Raw genomic sequence first — 19404 nt, forward strand, 5'->3', positions numbered from 1 at the left:
GTACATTTGTAACCACTGGAACAATTTGCCAAGGGTTCTGGTGGAGTCTCCATTATTGACATTTTTTTATAAATTAAGATTGGATATTTTTCTAACAGATCTGCTCTATGAATGATTTTGGGGAAGTTCTATGGCCTGTACTTTATAGGAGGTTAGACTAGATAATCACAATGATCCTTTCTTGCCTTGGAATCTGTGTGTCCCAAATCAGATTCTGGCCCTGGTGCCTTGATTGGTGTCCAAGGATGGGCAGCTCTCACAAGTGCTGGCTGAACCTCAGAAGGCACAGGATTCCATTCAATTAAGCCCTTGGAATTTGGACACTTCCCTGAATCCTATTCAAACTCCGCAAGGCTGGAGAGCAGCTGAAAGCAGCTTTCGGTGTGGTATTTTGGTGTTTGTCACCAGAAGCCTAGAAGCACAGAGGAAAGGGGATGTGTTTTCAAAGAGACTCAGGGGCACTCTTGAGGAAGATTTTGGGTTGGGTCTTATTTTACCCAACCCAGTTCCTGCCACAAAGCCAGCTCACTTTGATCTCATCTGTGGAGGCAGAGGCAGAAAAAGGGCTGCTGCTGCCCCATGGATAATCCTTCTGTTACCACCCATCTAGCTTCTTTCTAGAGCATATTTTCCTCTGTCTCTCTCTTCTGGTGCAGCTCTTCATTTCTAGGAGGAGACATTGGCTCAGAAACCAGATCTTTTCCCCCTTAAAATACAAATATGGTCTATTGGCCAAAAGATCTTTTCCCAGAGATTGTTAGCAGGAGGCTCTATGAAGCAGCCGATGAAACAGGAGTAACAAAAATACCACTTTAAAGTTGCCTCACTCGAAACTGAAAACAGAAGGGAGATCAGAGTTAGTTCAACGACAGAACTAAACCATTGTCGCCTTCACTGGTGCATTGTTATGGTGTGCTGGGGGTCATTAGGTTGTTACCTTCCCCCAGTAGCTTAGCCAGTGGAAATGGGAGCATAGAAACGTATGGTTTGAATGGCCTTTAAAATGTAAATGAGGTGTTTAGCATGATGCCAGCCTATGCCCCTGTGCACAGAGGACCGCCTCAGCTGCAGTTGCGCTGATGAGGTGGGCAGTGAAGTCTCACCACCCTCGCCCTCTCACTCTGTAACTTAAGTTCCCACCCATCCCCTTTCTCTTCTTTCTTTTTCTTTCCCAGCCAAAGCTTACAACCCAGAGTTTTACTACGACACTCCCAACCCCACCCTCAGCCAGAAGCAATCCAAGAACTACTCTTATGTCTTGCAGTGGACACAGAAGGAACCCGACGCAGTGGATCCCATTCTCAAGTACCGGCTGGATGTCCGGCAGGTAAGATCCCTAATCGCTCATCTCCAGCACCCTGCCCATACTTGGGAAGACCAGCTTTCAATGATAGCTGGGAGGAGCTTACCTCAGATACTACCCACAGGTTGGGAGCTGCTCTTAGCAGAGTAGCCAGAAACTGAGAGTCTGGCCACTCTTTCCCCCCAAGGAATTGAAGAGGAAAGCCAATTGTGCAGGTCAGTGTTTATGTTCCAGTCTGTTGTAGGGGAGGATTGAGGTGCTAAAAGGCCTCACTCCTTAGACTTTTCATTCTCCATCTTCTGAATGGGGTTTTAATATGAATGCCCTTCTTCCCCCCCCCCCCCCCCCGCCAAGTCACTAGTAAAGGAGTGTAGGTTAGGTTGGAGACTCAGGCAAGTGGAATTTCAACCTCTTCACTCATTAAAATAAAGGGAATAAAGTGGCAAGCTCTCTGGGCTGGAACTGCAGGGAAAAGTCATTGTTTGTGTTACGGAAGGTCTTTCATACCGTCGCAGTCATGAAATCACTGGAATTATATAAACGCTGCAGGAGCAGGGGTTTCGGTTTCTAGTTCTGTACAGGCTGGAGGGGAATTGTGGAGGGCCAGAGAAGATCAGGGGAAAATAGGAGAGGGCACTGGCTAGAGAGAATCACAGTCTGACTTTTAAGAGTGTGGTAACCTAACCAAGTATCACAGGATGCTTCCACCCAGGTTTTGCCCCCTCATTTGGGGCAAAATGCCCAAATTTCTCCAGGTTTTTAAGATTGGTGCTTCTTGGGGTCTGGTAGTTAATGTGTTTGTGTGATGTTTGGGAGCAAAAGATTATTTACTGTATATACAAATCAAAATAATTAAAAAAGAATCCAAGTGCCTCCCTCCTTTGGGTCACATAGTGTGTCTCATCTGTATGTCTGTGTTTGATTGTGAGCTCTCCAGGGGAGGCACTTCTTATATTTGTTTCTCGTACAGCGCAGAGCACATTGTCAATGCTTAACAAATAATCACCACAATATAGGACACAGGGGAGCTTTTTATAATGAAGTCACTTTATCACTGAACAACTTCATTGTAAAATGGGATTCACTGTAACCAGAATTGCCATTTCTGCCTTTGCAACTCTCTGAAATAATTTAGGATTTTCATTCTTTTTCATCCTCAACCACGTTCCTCTCCATCTATAAGGGGAGTACATGTAGTCTCAGATCTGATTCTCATTTACACGGAGGCCCCCTTACACCTTTGTAAATGGGCCTTGAAGAGGAGGGAAATGACATTTATGCTACTGGAGTGGTAGAAAGGCCTTTGTGGAAAGGAGAATTAGTCCTATTGTCTTTGTCTGCATTTCGCAATATATCACGGTTGGCATTATCTGTTTCTCTTCACTGGCATCATTACATTCTTATAATGAAGATTTTCCTGCATTTGCAATCTAAACATGTTTGCATAAATTTATTACTTGCTGAATGCTGCATCAATAGAGTATGATGTCAAGTGGGGCCATAGTAAGGTATATTAATCTCATACCTGGCCATTCTCCTATGACATGCTAAAGCTCCCATGGGGGGAGGTGCATAGGGGAGGAGGTTTGGCACTGAATAAGTATGGGGGAAAAGGGGAAAAAATAGACAGTTCATTCCCCACTCAAGACAGTGCTTGGACACATGCTGACAGAGAGTAGAAGGCAATACGTTTCCACGATACTGAGCTGGTCTGGTTCTCCTCCTACAGTGTTGATCAGTGTTCTCGCTCAGCGGGTGTGTTCCTCCTCCACTTTCCATAGTGGAGTTCACCTTTGCATTCCTCCTCTCGCTTTCCACCCTCTTTCTGGGTGATCTCATCCTCTCTTGTGCTCTCAATGCTTATTTTAATGCTGGTGACTCTCAGATCTCTCTCTGCACTCCTGACTTGTCTCTCTGCATCCAGGCCATGCATCTCAGCCTGTCTCTGGCATTTTCCCCAGATGTCTCGTCATCAGCTAACACTAAACGTGGCCAAAACAGAGCTTCCGGTCTGTCCTCTGAAGCCCTGCCCATCTTCCAGTTATTATGTCAGTTCAACACCACGCTCCTCCCTGCCACTTGGGCCTGTAAGTAGGGAGTGCCATCTTCGACTCCTTACCTTTTATGCTATTTTCCCCAAGGGGGCATGGCAGGATACATGAACAACCCTTTGCCTTGTTGTTTAATCTCCTGGGTTCCTTGCCTAGTGGAGAACACGAGGTTGCTGGTGAATACAACTGTGAAAAGCAAAAAAGGTGCTGAAAAGCTTAGCTGGAAAAAAAAATGCTTTCATGTGAAGAGCCCTTAAGGGAAGAAAATTTGTCTGGATAAATAATAAGAGTGTGTTTGTCTGTGAACTCTTCTCCATGGATACTTCCTAGCTTCAAGGTGCTAGCTATGGTGGAATGAAAGTTCTATTATGGGAAGTCTGAGAGTAAGGATTTCCCTCCTCCCCCATTGTGATGGAACATTCTGTTCAGAGTAAATATGCCTTCTGATCCATCATGTGCAGTGTCAGTCCCAGGACGTGAGAGACAAGGTGGGTGAAGTAATATCTTTTATTGGACCCACTTCTGTTGGTGAAAGGGACACACTTTTGAGCTTCACAGAGCTCTTCTTCAGGTCTAAGAAAAAGGTGCTCATCAGTCAGCCATTCCCAGTGTTTAGAGAGATCCTAATTTACCAGTCAGCTGGAATTCATCAATTCCTCAGCATCCTTGGAGCTGCTCAGGTTCACTGGCCTGTCAGAATTCATCTCTCAGCACCATGATACCCCCTGAACACGTCTGAGCCAACAGAGGGGATTCTTGGGTGCTGATGGGTGAGGGGCAGCCAGGTGATGACTAACTCTTACTGAGCTGGAATTACAGGAGGTGCAGGAGGAGTAAATGTAATGATTTTGCTGGATCTCATTTCAGTCTCCTCAGTTTGGTTTAAGGGCTCTTGGTGTGTATATATAATGCAAAGATCCCTAAACAGCTGCATGCTCTGCAGGACCCCAGGGAACCCTTGAATTGAAATTGCCTACTGCAACTGTTGAAAACTGTGTTGGGTGGGAGTAGAAGCATTGCTTATTGTTTGATGGGCAAAGTGGCGCCTAACCTTCTGTCTCTTCCTGTTCAGCAGCTCTGGACAGACAGTAGGGTTAGATGGGGCTGCGCCTTCCAGGGTGACGGATCTAAGAAAATCGAGTACTTCAGAGATGCTGGCGTTTCCTGCACAGAGACTCCCAACAGGGGAGGCCCGTGCATTTTCAGATGGGATTTGATTATTCAGGGCACTGCTGATGATGATTATGACGACAGACAAACCGGTTCCATTTGGATACAAATTAACCTAAACTTAAAAAATAGCCTTATAGCTTGGAGCTACCCCCAGGGACAGCACCAGCAGTAGCAGTTCAAGCCTCTTGAAAAGCCTTAGTTTTATCTCTCACCTGAAGGACCACATCTCCAGCAGCAGGCCACCCAACTGCACTGTGCAGCAGCACTGGCTTCGTTAGTGCTTTGGAGGGAAGCTTGTTCTGCACCAAAGACTCTGCAAAGCCCTTCTTTTTTCATTTCTTGCTAACCAGGGTCAATCCTGCTTATGAAGTCTAGTGAGTTTTTGCAGCCTCAGGTGGTTTGACTGTGGGCAGATTGTAAGGCCTAGGGTTATTTTTCTTCCAAGCACAGATATTCCTATAGCATGGAAAGGCAGCAGGCACGCTCTGAAAGCTTCCTGCATTGCTTGGGGATTCAGAGCAGCCCACTCAAACCAAACCCTGGCTTAAAAAATAAAATATACTTTCAGTTGCTTGTTTCTTTGTGTGTGGTTTATGCCCTCCCAGAGCTCTGCTCTAATATTAAAGGGAAATGAAAAGCCTTTTAATATTGTGTGCAGGTTGCATCCTGGAGGAAGGATCTGAGCTGAGCTGGTGGTTACAGGGGACAGTGGCAGAATTACTGTGCGCTCAATGAGACGGAACCCATCTGTGACCCGAGGCTGAGGAAGAAAGAGGCAGGAGAAGGTACTGGTGCAGAAGGAACGTTTAATCTTCACGCTGCCCGTCAGGGGAACCTGAGGCTAACGTTTCCTCCTTAAATTCTGATGTGTGGCCTCCAACCAAAACCGGGCCAGTTTAACACATTCCTGCCATTCCTCTGATTGGAACAGACTCGGATTTGCCTGGCGAAGTGTTCCTCAACAGACCCCCTCAGCAACCTGCACCAGCCAACCATCTGCAGTGCAGGCTTCTCACTTCCCCATTAACTGCAAAGAGCGCTCCCCTCCTGGACCCACTCGCTAAATTAGCTAACCAGGTGGCCATCTCCAATTAATTCCTGCCAGGGAGCCCAGCGTGTCTTTAATGAGATCAGTCCTGTGCAATATCAGAGTGATTGGAGGGGGAGAGAGAGAGAGAGAGAGAGACTCTTTGTCTTTTTGTTGGTGCTTTCATCCTCTCCCTGTTTGATAAACATCCTCTGCTGTCTACAAAACTGAGCTGGGCTTGGGAGCCAGCTGCTGCTCACCCCGTCAGCCAGCCAGAGGGTGTTAATGAGGGCTAAGGCGGTGGGGAGCCAGGCTCACCACATTGGAGGTGACCTATAACAGAGCTGCTCGGCCATACTCAGGACAGGGGCGTTAGCAGGGATTTAATGATGGAGATTAGAGTGGAAGGTTAACTCTGCTGATGGCCATTGCAGCTCAGCAGGAGGTGTTTTATGCTAGGTCCATTTGCCATAAAATTGTGTCTTTCTTTCTTGCCTCTAACATATTTTTACCCTCCTCCAACCCCACTCGATCAGTGTCTCTAGATGTTGCTCTGTCTTGTTAGTGCAGAAAGCCAAAAGCCCCACAGGGGAGAGTGCACAGGGGCTGGAGGGGATCCCTTACCTGTGCTCTCTAGTTCCTCCTGCTGGCTGACTGAAGCAGTGGCATTGGAGCTCCAAAGCGAGGTGTCACCAGCCCTCCGTGCTGTTTGCTTTCATTTTCAAAGCCAGTGTTCTCAGCTCAGCACACAAGCCAGCCTGTAGTAACACACCAGTGTATGTATTTCCCCATTCAGGAGCAACCTCTGAGCGACAAGCTCATGTACGCAACCCTGTGCTCATGAGCAACCGAACCCTAACAAACATAAATGTCCCAGCACTAACCAGCTAATGTGTGTGTCCCAGCAGGTACAGACAACCCTACAATAACAACCCAGCTCAGCACTCACAAGCAATAATAAACCAGGGCTCGGGTCAGAGCTCATGCTTTAGGAAGGGTTCTGAACGAGTGAAGAAGGAAAACATGTGGTGGGTGCCTTTCCTAGCATTCGGCCCCCTATGCTGGGAGATGAACCAAGCCCCTTCTCCAGACATGGTAGCTGCTTTAGGCTAAACTGATCTAGAAATGGTACAGAGATGTCTCACAGGGGAGGGAGGAGGAAGGGTTACCTTGGGGCTACAGAAACTGAAACTCCTCCTAAGACAGACTTAGGTGTCTGAACTCGCTTTACAAAAACAGACTAACGTTTTGCCAGCTCATGGGGATTACGTGCTGTCTAGGCAACACCATGATCATCACCAAGGAAACGACACCACATGGGGCTGTGATGATAGGCCTATGTCCATAACATAATTATCCTGAGGTTCATTGCCTGTGCACATATTGGGCCAGAGTCTGCTCTCCCACACACTGGTGTCTGACAGGATTTTCACCTTAGGAGACCCTGCAGGAGCTATCCTGGAAGGGAGCAGAGTCAGAGGAACTGAGCTGAAGTTCTTAAATTTAAGTAGGATTTAGTGAAAATCGATCAGTCCTTTTGTCTAACAGTATCCTAGAATGTTAGAACAAGAGGTCAGAGGATTTACCAATGGCTGGTAAATTTACAGTGACACAAGTAAAAGGAAATACTGTTCTACACATAGGAATGAATTAAGCTGACTCAGAGTTGCACATGGAATGGGTATGGCCCACGGTAGGTTGTCTGCCTGTAGAATTACTTCTGGAAATGGTTGAGTCCCACACCAAGAGGCTGCATAGCTGTGGGTATGTCTACACTGCAGTCAAAGCAATGATCACAGCACATGTAAACACACCCCAGCTAACTTTGATCTGGCTAGCTCCAATCACAATTAGCAGTGAAGCTGTGGCAGCGCAAGCTAGCCACTTGAGTACACTCCCAGGTAGGCTTATACAGCCCGTGCTGCTGCTTTGGCTTCAGTGCTGCTGTTCGAGCTAGCTAGATCAAAGCTAGCTTGGGTATGTCTAGACCAGGGGTCAGCAACCTTTCAGAAGTTCTGTGCCAAGTCTTCATTTATTCACTCTAATTTAAGGTTTCACGTACCAATAATACATTTTAACATTTTTAGAAGGTCTCTTTCTGTAAGTCTATAATATATAACTAAACTATGTGTAAAGTATGTGTAAAGTAAACTATGTGTAAAGTAAATAAGGTTTTTAAAATGTTTAAGAAGCTTCATTTAAAATTAAATTAAAATGCAGAGCCCCCTAGACCGGAGGCCAGGACCCAGGCAGTGTGAGTGCCACTGAAAATCAGTTCGCGTGACCTGTGCCGTAGGCTGCCTACCCTTGGTCTAGACGTACAGCAATCACACCTGTCGCTGCCATGCAGACGTACCCTTTGTGACCAGTAATTGTAGTTATGGACTTAAATAAGGTAATCGCAGCTCAGGGCATAAATTCATTGCTTTGTGGGATGAGAAGGTCATTTCTAGAGCTGATAAAAAAAAATTCAATGAAATAATTTTCCATCAAAACTTTTAAATTTAAGTTTTGGCTGAATTTTCATCTAGTTATCTTAGATCCAGGGTAGATTTACTGGTCAAAACCAGAGAGAGAGACCCAGACTAGCCCCAGAATAACCAATGCTCACCTGGGATGTGGAAGACCCAGATACGAACTCCTGCTCTGAATTGGGCCGAGCAAGGATGTTAACCTGGGTCTCTTCAGACACCCCAGCGGAGTGCCCTAACCACCAGATTATAGAGTTAGACTTCTCTCGTGTACAATGAATATTCATTCATACAAAGTGGAGCAGCTCCAACAAGTGACATTGAGAGAGTCAGTTTCATCAGCTTGCCAGTACCTCCCTTGCCCATAGTGCAGATACCTGGCCACAAAGTGCCAAGTGCAGGCACCAGATTGAGTTTCATAAAGATGTCTCATATTTAGGATGACTCTCCCAGGTTGGGATGCCTTATGACTCTGGAAAGGTTTTTTTTTAATCAACCTCCTTTTTGTCTTCCCTAGCCACCAGGCTGGTATCTGATGGTGTCCTATTATAGCAGCACTTCATGTGCAAAGTAAAAATTGAATTGGCTACAAAAATGTCCTCCTCTGGAGTGAGTAACATGTCAGATGAGTAACACCTGGAGAAGGTTCTCAGATCTAATTTACTTTCCACCATTGATGCAATTTGTTTCCTTTTTACTCAGCCAGTGACACTAGACTATTGGCATAAGTAAGGGTGTGCAGGACAGAGCCCTTAATGAGGCAGAGGCCATTGGAGTAGTGTAAACAGCAGGTAGGGGTGGTTTGAAGTTTTTGGTTCACGCGGCCATGAGGCAGAAAAAGCAGGAAGCCGGTGACTGTGTCTTTAAGGTCAGTGAGAGGAAGAGCGGCTTGGGATGTTCAGTAAAATTGAGTGACAGCTTTGCTAGGAGAAAGGGGAACTGTAGGCAGCGATCAATAGCGCATGATGGACAAGACTCGTCCTGAAGCATAATAAGATTTGTGTGTCAGACCCCGGGAAAAGCAGCAGCATCCCCATTAATATTTGGGAACAGAGGAGACAGGATCATGCTCCATCTGCTCCCACCACTCCTCAGTATTGGGCACGCAGCTGCAGTCACTTCTGCTGACAAGTGTTTAGTCTCTGCTTTCCACTCTGCATGTTTGTCAGTGGGATGTGTTTATGAGGGCAGCCGCTAGCATGTGAGCTTCTCTGCTAGGTCTGAAGGGTTGGAAAGACTCCAAACTAGTTGGATATTTTGGGGCTGGGAGAGGAGGGAGCTCCCTTTTAGTTTCAAAAATATATATGCTATGCAGACCAATTTCCGTTCTAACTAAATCCACAAAGGATTGCTTCCATTTGGGACCAGCACAGTGGGGCCAGGGGAGGTGACTCCTCCTACCTGGAGCTGGCTTACTGCAGCCACGCGATGCGGGCAGGAGAGTGTTTGCTAGATCATGCAGTATGGTTCCAACTGGCTCTGCCAGGGAGAGGCTCAGAGTGATTCCTGCAGAATCCTGTATGCCAGCAGTGTCTCCAAGCTGATAGCAGTTCAGCCTGGTTCCTATTGGATGAACCAGGGGAAGGTAAATCCCACATTAGACCAGCCTGACATCTGTCAGCTCTGCTACTGAGACTCTGTTTTAGCGCACCCAGGAGGAGTTCAGCAAATGATTCACAACAAATAATTTGATTAATTTTGACTTGTGTTATTCACAAATTGCTCATGAACAATCATTAAACGGTCAGATTTATGCGTTATTGGCTGTGATTCAGGAAGGTTCGCAGCCAGTAATCCTTGGTCTGCAGCTCATTTGCAAGTGCTTAGTTAGGAACACTGGCAATTTCAACTGTGCAGGTTAGAGATATCAGTTCCGTGGTGTTTCTGTTCTCTGATTAGCTGATTTCCATAACTAATCAACACAGACTAGAGAGTAACTTGTGAGTGTTACAATCCAACCAGCAATTCAGAATTTACTTTTCAATGAAAAATTGATCTTAAAATTCACTTTTCATGAGTATTTGTGCTAGTAAAACTGAAGTGCTTGGTGGTCCGAGAGAGAACGCAGAAAGTGGGTTAACTTTCTAATACAAACAAATAATTAGGGACAATTTTTTCGATCGTTAGCTCCACTAGAACAGTAGAACTAATACTTCAACTTTTATAAAAGGGCCATATGATCTCCAGTGACTGCTAACTGCAGGGCCTTGTCTACCTGTCTAACTCCAACAGCATAGCACCTCCAAGTGCCCGAAGCTGGAAGTGGATGACAGGATGGATCACTCGATTACCTGTTCTGTTCATCCCCTCTGAAACACCTGGCACTGGTGACTGTTGGAAGATGGGATACTGGGCTAGATGGACCTTTGGTCTGCCCCCCTATGGCCGTTCTTATGTTCTTTCCCTGCTGAGGCTTTGGTTCAGTGCTAATTCAGGAAAGGAGGGGAGAGAAAAGCACCTGCGCTGTATTCCTATGCCAGCCTTACAGGTGTGAGATGTTGAGTTCACTCCACCTTGCCTGTTCCTGTCCAGCTGGCTATTCACATAGTCAGCCACTATTGTACAGAGCTGAGCACAGGAAGAGAAATGCAAGCCAGGCATCAAAGAGAAAAGCAAAAGAGCCTTTTGTGCCTGTCACTTATCCCCCCTCCCTTTGGTGCCCTTAAGGAGTATGTGCTAGTTACTGAGTCTTTCTGAGAGTCCCTATTGGAAGGTTGGGATGCTGCTTGGGGATTCCTTTCTTTACTTCATTTACCATTTTCAATAGCTTACCTCCACCGCTCCCCCGCTCTCCTCGGCCCTTTTCATGTATATTTGCCCTCTCCCTCCCCTCGCTTTCTTTCCTTTTCTTTTTGTTCTCTTTCGCTCCCCCTGTTCATTCATGAAAGCTGCCTGTGTGTGTGTGTGGAAGAGAGAGAGGAGCCGGAGCCAAAGCAGGGGGAGTGCATGTTGGGGTTTGCAATCTCTCCTGTAGCAAGTATCAACTAGCCAGGTGCTTACTCCCCTCGGTGCATGGAGGTGTTTCCCTTGGTCATGGCTCCCTTTGTAAGAGAGAGAGGTGAGTGCCATATTCTGTGGCTGTGATTTGTTGGAAGAGCACATTATCTTGTCAAAAAGAGGGGAAAAAACCTCCCCTCTAGAGCTAGTCTATGAAATGGTTGCAGGCTGGGCAGCTGGATTTCCCCAGCTCAGAAGCAGGGATATAGTCACTGCTAGAAATTGCTTTCTGTAACTGTTTGCAATTATGTACAATGACCTTTTCCCATCAAATAAAACACTAAAAAGCTTCTATAGCCCAGGAGTTGCCAAAGTGCGGCTCACAGAGCTCAATAATGCAACCTCAGGCCAGCCACCTTTCATATCCAGGTTAGGCCCATGGGAACAACAATCCCAGCATGCAAAGTTCTATCTTGAGCCAAATGGGCAGGTGGCTTGGCTCGAGAAGGATTCTGTGCTGGACTCTGTATTCTCCCTTTGTACTAAATGTGAGGGCAATTGCGATGAAATTAGGGATGGCCCTTGGGTGCCCAGCTGTTTGCCAGGGTGCCCTGCTGTAGGATTGACTTGGGTAAATGGTTTCATTAGGCCTGGGGTGGCGTGCCAGAGAGGGTGCCAGTAGGTTCCATTAAGGGACGCTTGGCTCGAATAATAAACAGTTTTGCACTTTGTTTTGTTTTAAAATAAATGTCTTCTTGCCAACTCTCCCACAATGGGTTCTGTTGTCGGCAGGGAGGCCAAGCAGGCAGGCTATGGCGATGGCATTCCCTTCTGACTCCTAGATGTTGTGTCTCCTTGGCAGGAGTGGGATCCGTTGGTGCAGCATTGTTCCTGGCCCAGGCTCTGCCTGTGCTGGGGATAAAGCGAGAACTTCAGGCTGTGTGTTGTGAATTCAGGTGCTTCCCAGCATGGGCAGATGAAGTCAGGATCTTGTGATCTTGGCCTTGTGGTCTGAGACCCCTAGCCCAAACCGCAGGGCGCTGTGCACCTGCGGGACTGAGAGGGAAAGATAATGGAGCGTAGGGAGAAATGAGGAGGAAGAGCCTGTTGGAGCGCAGGGATAGGAGGATTAAGCTGAAAGGAAGTGTTTCTGTGATGGGGAGGGGGAGTATTTTGGGGGGCACCAACATTCTGGTTGAGTTTGGTCCCACTCAGGCTTGGTTCACACCTGGCTTTCCACAGCACTAAATCCATTTAAATTCAAGGGGGAAAGGAACAGGAGCTCACGGCTTCCCCTCCCAATGTCTGGCCAGATACCTTTATCCCAGCGTAAGGCTCCTCCTCACCTCAGGATCGATGGTGTGGTGCAGCCTCTGTAAGGCCCAGGGCTCAGACAGCTGCCAGGCATCCTTTAGCTTGGCTGAACATTTCACTTGATTCTCTTCCTGATGAAGTGAAGATTAGATCTGTTCTTCTTACATGGGGGACATATGTTAATAAAATACATATTGCTTTCTCATCAGCCCCTAATGAAAGACATCATTGAAGAGTGTGGAACAAGCCGTTACAGTAATTCATGACAGCACCAATTTGGCTTCTCTGGGAAGCTGTAAACTGCTGTTCTTGGCACCTAATGAGGATGGGCAGCTGATCGTGTGGGTGAGAGAGCAGGAGAGAAACTGTCGCCTTCCTTCGCTGGCTCAGGCCCTCCCCTGCAGCCCAGCTGAAGATCGCAATGGCTTTTCCATTTGGAGCTGGAATTTCTTTTCCACTCAGCCCAGTAGGGGAATAACTCTCCTAATAACAGTTTACTGCTAGCTGAAATATGTTTCGGGACCATTCATTTGGCTTTAATAATGAATTTGCTTTGGACATCGTGCTCGCTAACCAGCAACATTCGAACCATCGTATTTGACTAGATCAAGAGCTCACAAAACAGAAAGACATGAATTTTTAGTTCACCCATCTGTGCAAAGTGGATTTTATATCTGTAAGCAATGATTCTTTCCCCCTGGACGCCTAGAATTTGAATCGTGCTAATCCAGTGGGGGAAGTGGAAACAAAACCAGCTGAGAAATTTCCCCCAGTCCTGGGATGTCTTCTCTTGACAGATGTCCATCCAGACTGAGAGTAGGAAATAACCCAAGACACAGGAGCTTTGACCAAAGCTCAGAGAAATATCTCAGCTGTTGGTTTTGTATCTAAACACAATCACCCAAGCACCCATCTTCAGAGCTTCAACATGGCCAGATACCAGTCAAAGAAATCGCGGTTGTTCCTAATCCCCAGGGAAGCTCTTTGTTTCAGAATGTGGTTGTGTTTTTTGTTTCTCTGAATGCTCAGGGAACAGGAACTGGGCTGGAATGGGTGAGGATTTTTTTTTTGTCTGCCTAAAAATAAATAGGGTCAAAGCTCTAGACAACAAACCAACTTTCTTCTGAAGCCTCACCCCATGGCATAATAATTGGAGTCCTAGAGAAGCATAAACACAGGCACGCACATCCACTTCTTTATGTATGGGAGGGAAGCTGCTGCAAAATTTTGCAGCACTGTGGAAAATATTGAAGGCCATGCTCTGAAGGATTCCCCAAAATTCTCTGAACTTAGCCACCTGGTTTGTCTGAGCTTCTGTTAATTCACCACCAGCCTGTTTCCCCCTGATTCTGTTTCCACTCCTTGTGCTCATGTTCCTGTTTTTGTTATTGTTCAGTGTTATAGAATCCAAACTCTAGCAGAAGAGAAAATGGATTAAATTCACTGGGTGAAGGGGGAGATCTTGACAAAATCAAATGAAAGGTACTACCAGCTTAGAAATGAGCCCTTGTACTGCAGGCCCAGTGGCAAGTGAAACACCATGCTCTCTGGTCCAGATCCCATCTGATATTGGCTGTGCTCTGAGATGGAGGCTTGGCATTGGATAGTGAGGAGGGGAATTGCAGAAGTATATGGATCTTGGCAGGATGCCCTGCCAGGAGAGAGCTGCCTGTGTGACTGCTTAAAAAACTCTCCACAGATTCTTCAGAGTGGAATAAATGGGACTTTGGACACCAAATCTCTCTGCAGCATAAGCCCATCAGTGCCACTAGTGCAGTAGGCTTGGGGGTGAGGGGGAGGATTTAAATCCAGTTTTGGTTTGCTCCCAGCTCCAGTCAAAACGTTTTCTCAGATTTGTGAACCTTTCAGGTGAATCAAGGCTCAGTCTGGAGCAAAACTGTGCTATTCCCAGCTTTGCCATTGATTCACTGTGTCAATCTTTAACAAGTCAGTCCATACAGAATGCAGCTGCCCAAACTCCTCCTCTTTGCCCATCAATGTGATCATGTCTCTCCACTCTTTGAATCCCTACACTGGCTCCCCATCCACCATCAGGACATGTTTATGCTGCTTCTTGTCACTTTCAAAGCTCTTTGGCGCTCTGCCCCAAATACATATCTTCTCTTGCTGAGCTGGTCACCCTATGCTCCACCAGCATCCTCTGTTGTAAGCTTCTTGCACAGTGCCTCCGGGCCTTTTTCCAGGTGATCCCTTATGCCTGGTACAACTTCTCCAAGCTCCTCAGCAAAGCCCCTAACCTATCCATGCTTAAGTCCCTTAAAATTCCACTTCTGCCATGCTGCCTACAATGAATCTAGTTGATTTATATAGAAATATCTGGAGACTGGCCAGCACATTATGGGCCCTACCACTAATAAGTAGCAATAATCATTTAAACCTTGTATGTGGTTGTAAGCGAGTCGCTTACCCGCTCAGGGCCTCAGTTTCCCCATCTAGGAAATGTGGATGCGGGCCCTTGTCATAAAGAATGCTGAGCTTGCTTAGTGTGAACACCTCCTAGAAGATGTAAAGATGTACAAATTCCTTACTTTTATTTTAGCAAGGCCATGAACACCTGGGAGCTTCACAGTTGCCTCTACAGGGCTTCTTGCAGTTTCACAGCAGCAGCAGGAATAGAACTTCAGGCCAGGGACTGTCTACTCTGTTTGTTCAGTGCCTTGCACAATGGAGCCCTGTCCTTCACTGGTTCCTAGTCACTACTGTAATAAACATGATTAATAATGGAACTCACATCCTCCCCATCCCAAAACAGAGGCTGTCATAGTATAATTCCCAATTCTGAACCTTAGCGTCCAAAATATGTGTACTAGCATGAATTCCCCTAAGCGTAATTACCAGCTTAGATCCTGTAGTGCTGCACCAATCAGGACTTAGAGTAGAGTGCCTGATAAATTCTGGTCTCCCCCAAAACCTTGCCTGGGGACCCCAAGACCCAAATTCCTTGAGTCTCTCAACAAAGGGGAATAAACTATTTCCCTTCCCCCTCCTTTCTTCCTCCCAGCTCTTTCCTGCCCTGGATACACTAGGAGATCACCGTGATTCAAACTCCTTGAATCACCACACAGAGAGGAATGTTACCTTCCCCCCTCCTCTTTTCCCTTCACCCAGAGGCAATCCAGATTCAAACTCTGTGAATCTAAAACAAAGAGGAAATTCACTTTTCCCTTCTCCACCCTGCTCTCTTTCCCTTCTCCCCACCAATTCCCTGGTGTGTACAGACTCAGTTCCTTTGAGCCTTAACTAGGAGAAAAAAATCAGACAGGTCTTAAAGCAAAGCTTTTAATAAAAATAAAGAAAAAAAGGTAAAAGTTTATCTCTGCAATTTAGATGGTAAAAAGTTACAGGGTCTGTCAGCTTATAGAAACTAGAAAGAAGCCTCCCCACCCCAGCAAAATACAATTTAAAATACTTCCAGCAAACTACACATTTGCAAATAAAGGAAAACAAATAAAAAGACTATACCGCCTTTCTACCTTTATACTTACAAAATTGGAATAGAAGATTAGAGAGCCTGTAGGTATGAGTGGTCACTCTCAGAGCCCAGAGAGAACAAAGCAAAACCCCCAAAAAACAAACAAAGGCTTCCCTCCACCCAGATTTGAAAGTATCTTGTCTCCTGATTGGTCCCCTGGTCAGGTGTTTGGGTCTCTGTTTGTTAACCCTTTACAGGTAAAAGAGACATTAACCCTTAACTATCTGTTTATGACAGAGGCCTCTACCACAAGCCAAAGAAGACTCTCCATCAACTGTTAGCAGCAGAAGGCTGATGACACATGGCTGGGTGGATCTAATTCCCTCCTGTAGAAAGCCATGATGCAGTTCAATACAGCATTTTTGGTTTTATGTATGGGGAACCACTTGGTACTCACTGGGCTTGTTCTGTTTAAACTCCCAGCCAAAGGCAAGGTTTGCGGGAATGTCTGTGAGATCACAGCCCTAGGGGAAGGAGCTCACATGATATGGGTCCTTCTCCTGCTCCTCTCAGACACACTGGATGCTGAACTGGATTTGTGCAGCCTTTCAGAGTAACAGTCTCTCTTGGCTGCCATCACCTTGCTCTCAATCACAGCCCAAGCACCAGCATGGCGACTCCTGGACTGGACAGAAATAGGCTGCTTGGCTGAGGCTGTGCAGCACTAGTGGGTATGCGGGAGAGACAAACCGGACACATCGCTGCCAGCGTTGTTGCATTTGAAACAGTTCTAAATTGGCTACCGTTGCAAAGAGGCCGTCGCAGAGGCAGTGCTGGCTGCTGGGGGTTATTTACTCAGCGCTGCTAGCTGATGCTTTTTTTTTTTCTTCCAAGCCCCTTTGAGCAGCCTGTTCTCCAGCAGGCAGGAGGAATTACAGGCCTCACACTCTCCTGGCCCCAGCTCTGTTATCATTCCTGTCTGTGCTCTATAGAGATCAGCTCAGGAGAGCCCAACTGCCTACTCCTAACCGGGTCGTTACCAGCAGGGCAGCTCCAAAGGCTGCTGGCTCCTGACAATCCAGTGGGGAGAGGTGGGCAGCTTACCACGTCACACACGTGTGTGTATGCCTGAGAGAGACGGTTTGTATACATGACTGTGTGTTTGTGTGTGTGTGTGTGTCTGTGTGTGTGTGTGAGAGAGAGAGAGAGAGAGAGACAGGGCTGGGGAGGGAACAAGACTGAATGATGTCTGTATGCTGGTGGTTTTGCACCAGCTTGTGTTTACACATCTATCTTCCCTCCCTTCGTTCCCTGCACAGGGGCCCATGTGATTGGAGATGGGAGTTGGGAGATCTTTTCCCAATACCCTGGCTATGTGCTCAGCTGATGATCGTGTGCACACAGCCACCCTCTCCTCATTTGCTGTCTAGGAAGGAACGTCCAGGAGAATTAGAATGATTTAAAGAACAGAGGCAAGAGATAAAGAGTTGCGAGAGGAGATATAGGAGAGCAGGGCTAGTGCTCACGCTCCAAGCTGAGACGTAGCAGGGAGCTGGGACAAATAAGGACAGAGAGTGGTAGGAATGAGTAATGACTCTGGGAATCATGATGCTCGTGGTTGTTTGTGTCCCTTTGCTCTAATCTGCTTGTCGTGTATTCTGCAAAATTTTAATATACTTTTTTTTTCTCGTCGGTTGTGATAATCCCTCTGAGGCTTAGGACTGAAACTGGTTTCCTTACTGCTTGATTGCTTCTCCATCACACGCACACTGCTGGTTTCTTAAGAGAAGGTTGCTTGTGAGGCTGCATATACCAGCACTAGGACGGCTATGTTATTGTAGGATTGCATGCAAACACTGCGTGTTGTATGGCTTACTGTATTGGTGTGCACCTTGCTTTGTCTGTGTAGGGTTGCTCATGAATCCTGAACCCATGCAAATGCTGATTTGTTATTGTAGGGTTGCTCGTGATGGCTGTCCAGTGTGCTCTGGTGTTGGTTGTTACAGAGCCATGCAAGAATATAGGGCTGACTTACTGACTTGTGATAGGATTGCTTGTGACTGCTAGGCTGAGTGCACTCGTGTGTTGTGGCCAGGTTCTTCAGAAGTGCCGTGCTGCACAGAAACAGATGTATTATTGTAGGGCTGCTGGTGTTGGGAGGAACGCCATTTTCTTATTGTAGGATCATTTGTAGCACTTAGTTATTGCCAGGCATTTTATTTATTTATGATGATTAAAACATAACTTGATTTGAAAAGAAAAGCCCCTATTCCACAATGCCATGGGCTTTGCAAGCAGAAGAAATAGCAAGGTATGAGCCTCTTGCACGCCACATGTCTGTGTGATTTTTTTTTTTTTTTGTTAAAGCAGCTGGGAGGGGTAAGCTAAACCAGCCCAACTCCATGCGTCTCAATTTGAGACATTTGAACATGGAATCTGTCCTCTCAGTCAGCCTGCCCAATGGCCATGCTGGAAGCAGCACCCTGTAAATGCCAAAGGTCAAGGGACAGGACTGGTTCTTTAGCAGAGGCCAAGCCTGAGGGACCTGCTGGCAGTGTGTGCTGGTGAAAGATTAGAACTAGGAGACACAGTCCTGGATGCTCTTATGCAGGCAGCTGTCAGATTGTGTGTGTGTGTGGAGGGGTGAGGTTTGGGTATGTAAAGCTGCCTGCAATGGCTCAAGAGCATACGTACTAAGTAGGAAAGAAACCAGAGAGTTATTTATAAGGTGAAAGCAGACAAACATACACACACAAATGTGTTCCAGTCTTATGTTTCAAAAAGTAATAGATGCTTCTATAATAAGCCAGCTCTATATGTCCCTTTGTGCTAACCCAGGCTAAGCATGGAGGATCTCTTGTTTATGCATAGTAAACCTTGCGCTCCCCTGCCACCCCCCAAGTTCAAGCAGCACAAAGATGCAATTCCTTCTTGTTAAGGGTTTTTATTCCCTCCTCCCTTGTGCTCTGAGCTGTGAATTCAGCTGATGGGAGGAATCCTCTTGCATGATTTGTCTTTAAAGCAGGGAGGGCCGAACAACCAATGTATTTTGTCCTCTTTCACATCCCACAATCATCTGTCTGGTGTTGATAGACTTTTCGTGTTGGGCAGGATATAGCACTTCCTGTTGCAGACCAGCACTTCCTGCTAGTTAGTGTCACTCTCTTGTCTGGTGATTTACACGGTCACAGCGCCTCACAACACAGCTGCTCAAATATTACCTTACAGTGTGGAACGCAGATGTTAGAAGCGAGATTAATTCATCCAGCAACTCACAAGCATTCAATAAAGTCTAAACACATTCTTCTACTTCTCATATCTCTTTCAACAATATTGAGACACAGGTGAGCCAGACTGCTTCCAGCGACTTATTTGTCAGTGTTCAGTGGAGACAGGGGGACCTTGGCATGAGCTGGCATCTGCTTTGCCAGCATCACCAGGCTTTCATATGCTTGCGGGGTATTCATGGCTGTGTATGTGTCCATGTGTATATGAATGCAGGAATGTGTGAAAAGTGTGTGCACCTGTTTGTGAGTACACACATGTTGATTGTGGGGGTGACATCACCCTTCCCTAGCACTTCGGTGCACCATTCTCCACATCTGCTCTCCCCGCCCCCCACATCAGCCTGCATAATGTCTGCAGCAGGCACTTGGAGGCTGATGGGAATGGTATGTTTTTTCCTCCCTGTCCTT

General features: G+C 46.5%; 1 protein-coding gene across 2 annotated transcripts in view; it reads left to right on the forward strand.

The window, feature by feature from the left end:
* MDGA1 (MAM domain containing glycosylphosphatidylinositol anchor 1) overlaps positions 1 to 19404 on the forward strand; it is a 198261-nt gene that overhangs the window by 133808 nt on the left and 45049 nt on the right. For both annotated transcript variants that reach the window (XM_050948668.1, XM_050948669.1), the window contains exon 10: positions 1176 to 1327. In XM_050948668.1, coding sequence (XP_050804625.1) covers positions 1176 to 1327 — 152 coding nt within the window. The remainder of the gene's footprint in view (positions 1 to 1175; positions 1328 to 19404) is intronic.

This window comes from Gopherus flavomarginatus, chromosome 4 (assembly GCF_025201925.1).
Source record: "Gopherus flavomarginatus isolate rGopFla2 chromosome 4, rGopFla2.mat.asm, whole genome shotgun sequence".
In the NCBI taxonomy this organism is placed as follows: domain Eukaryota; kingdom Metazoa; phylum Chordata; order Testudines; family Testudinidae; genus Gopherus; species Gopherus flavomarginatus.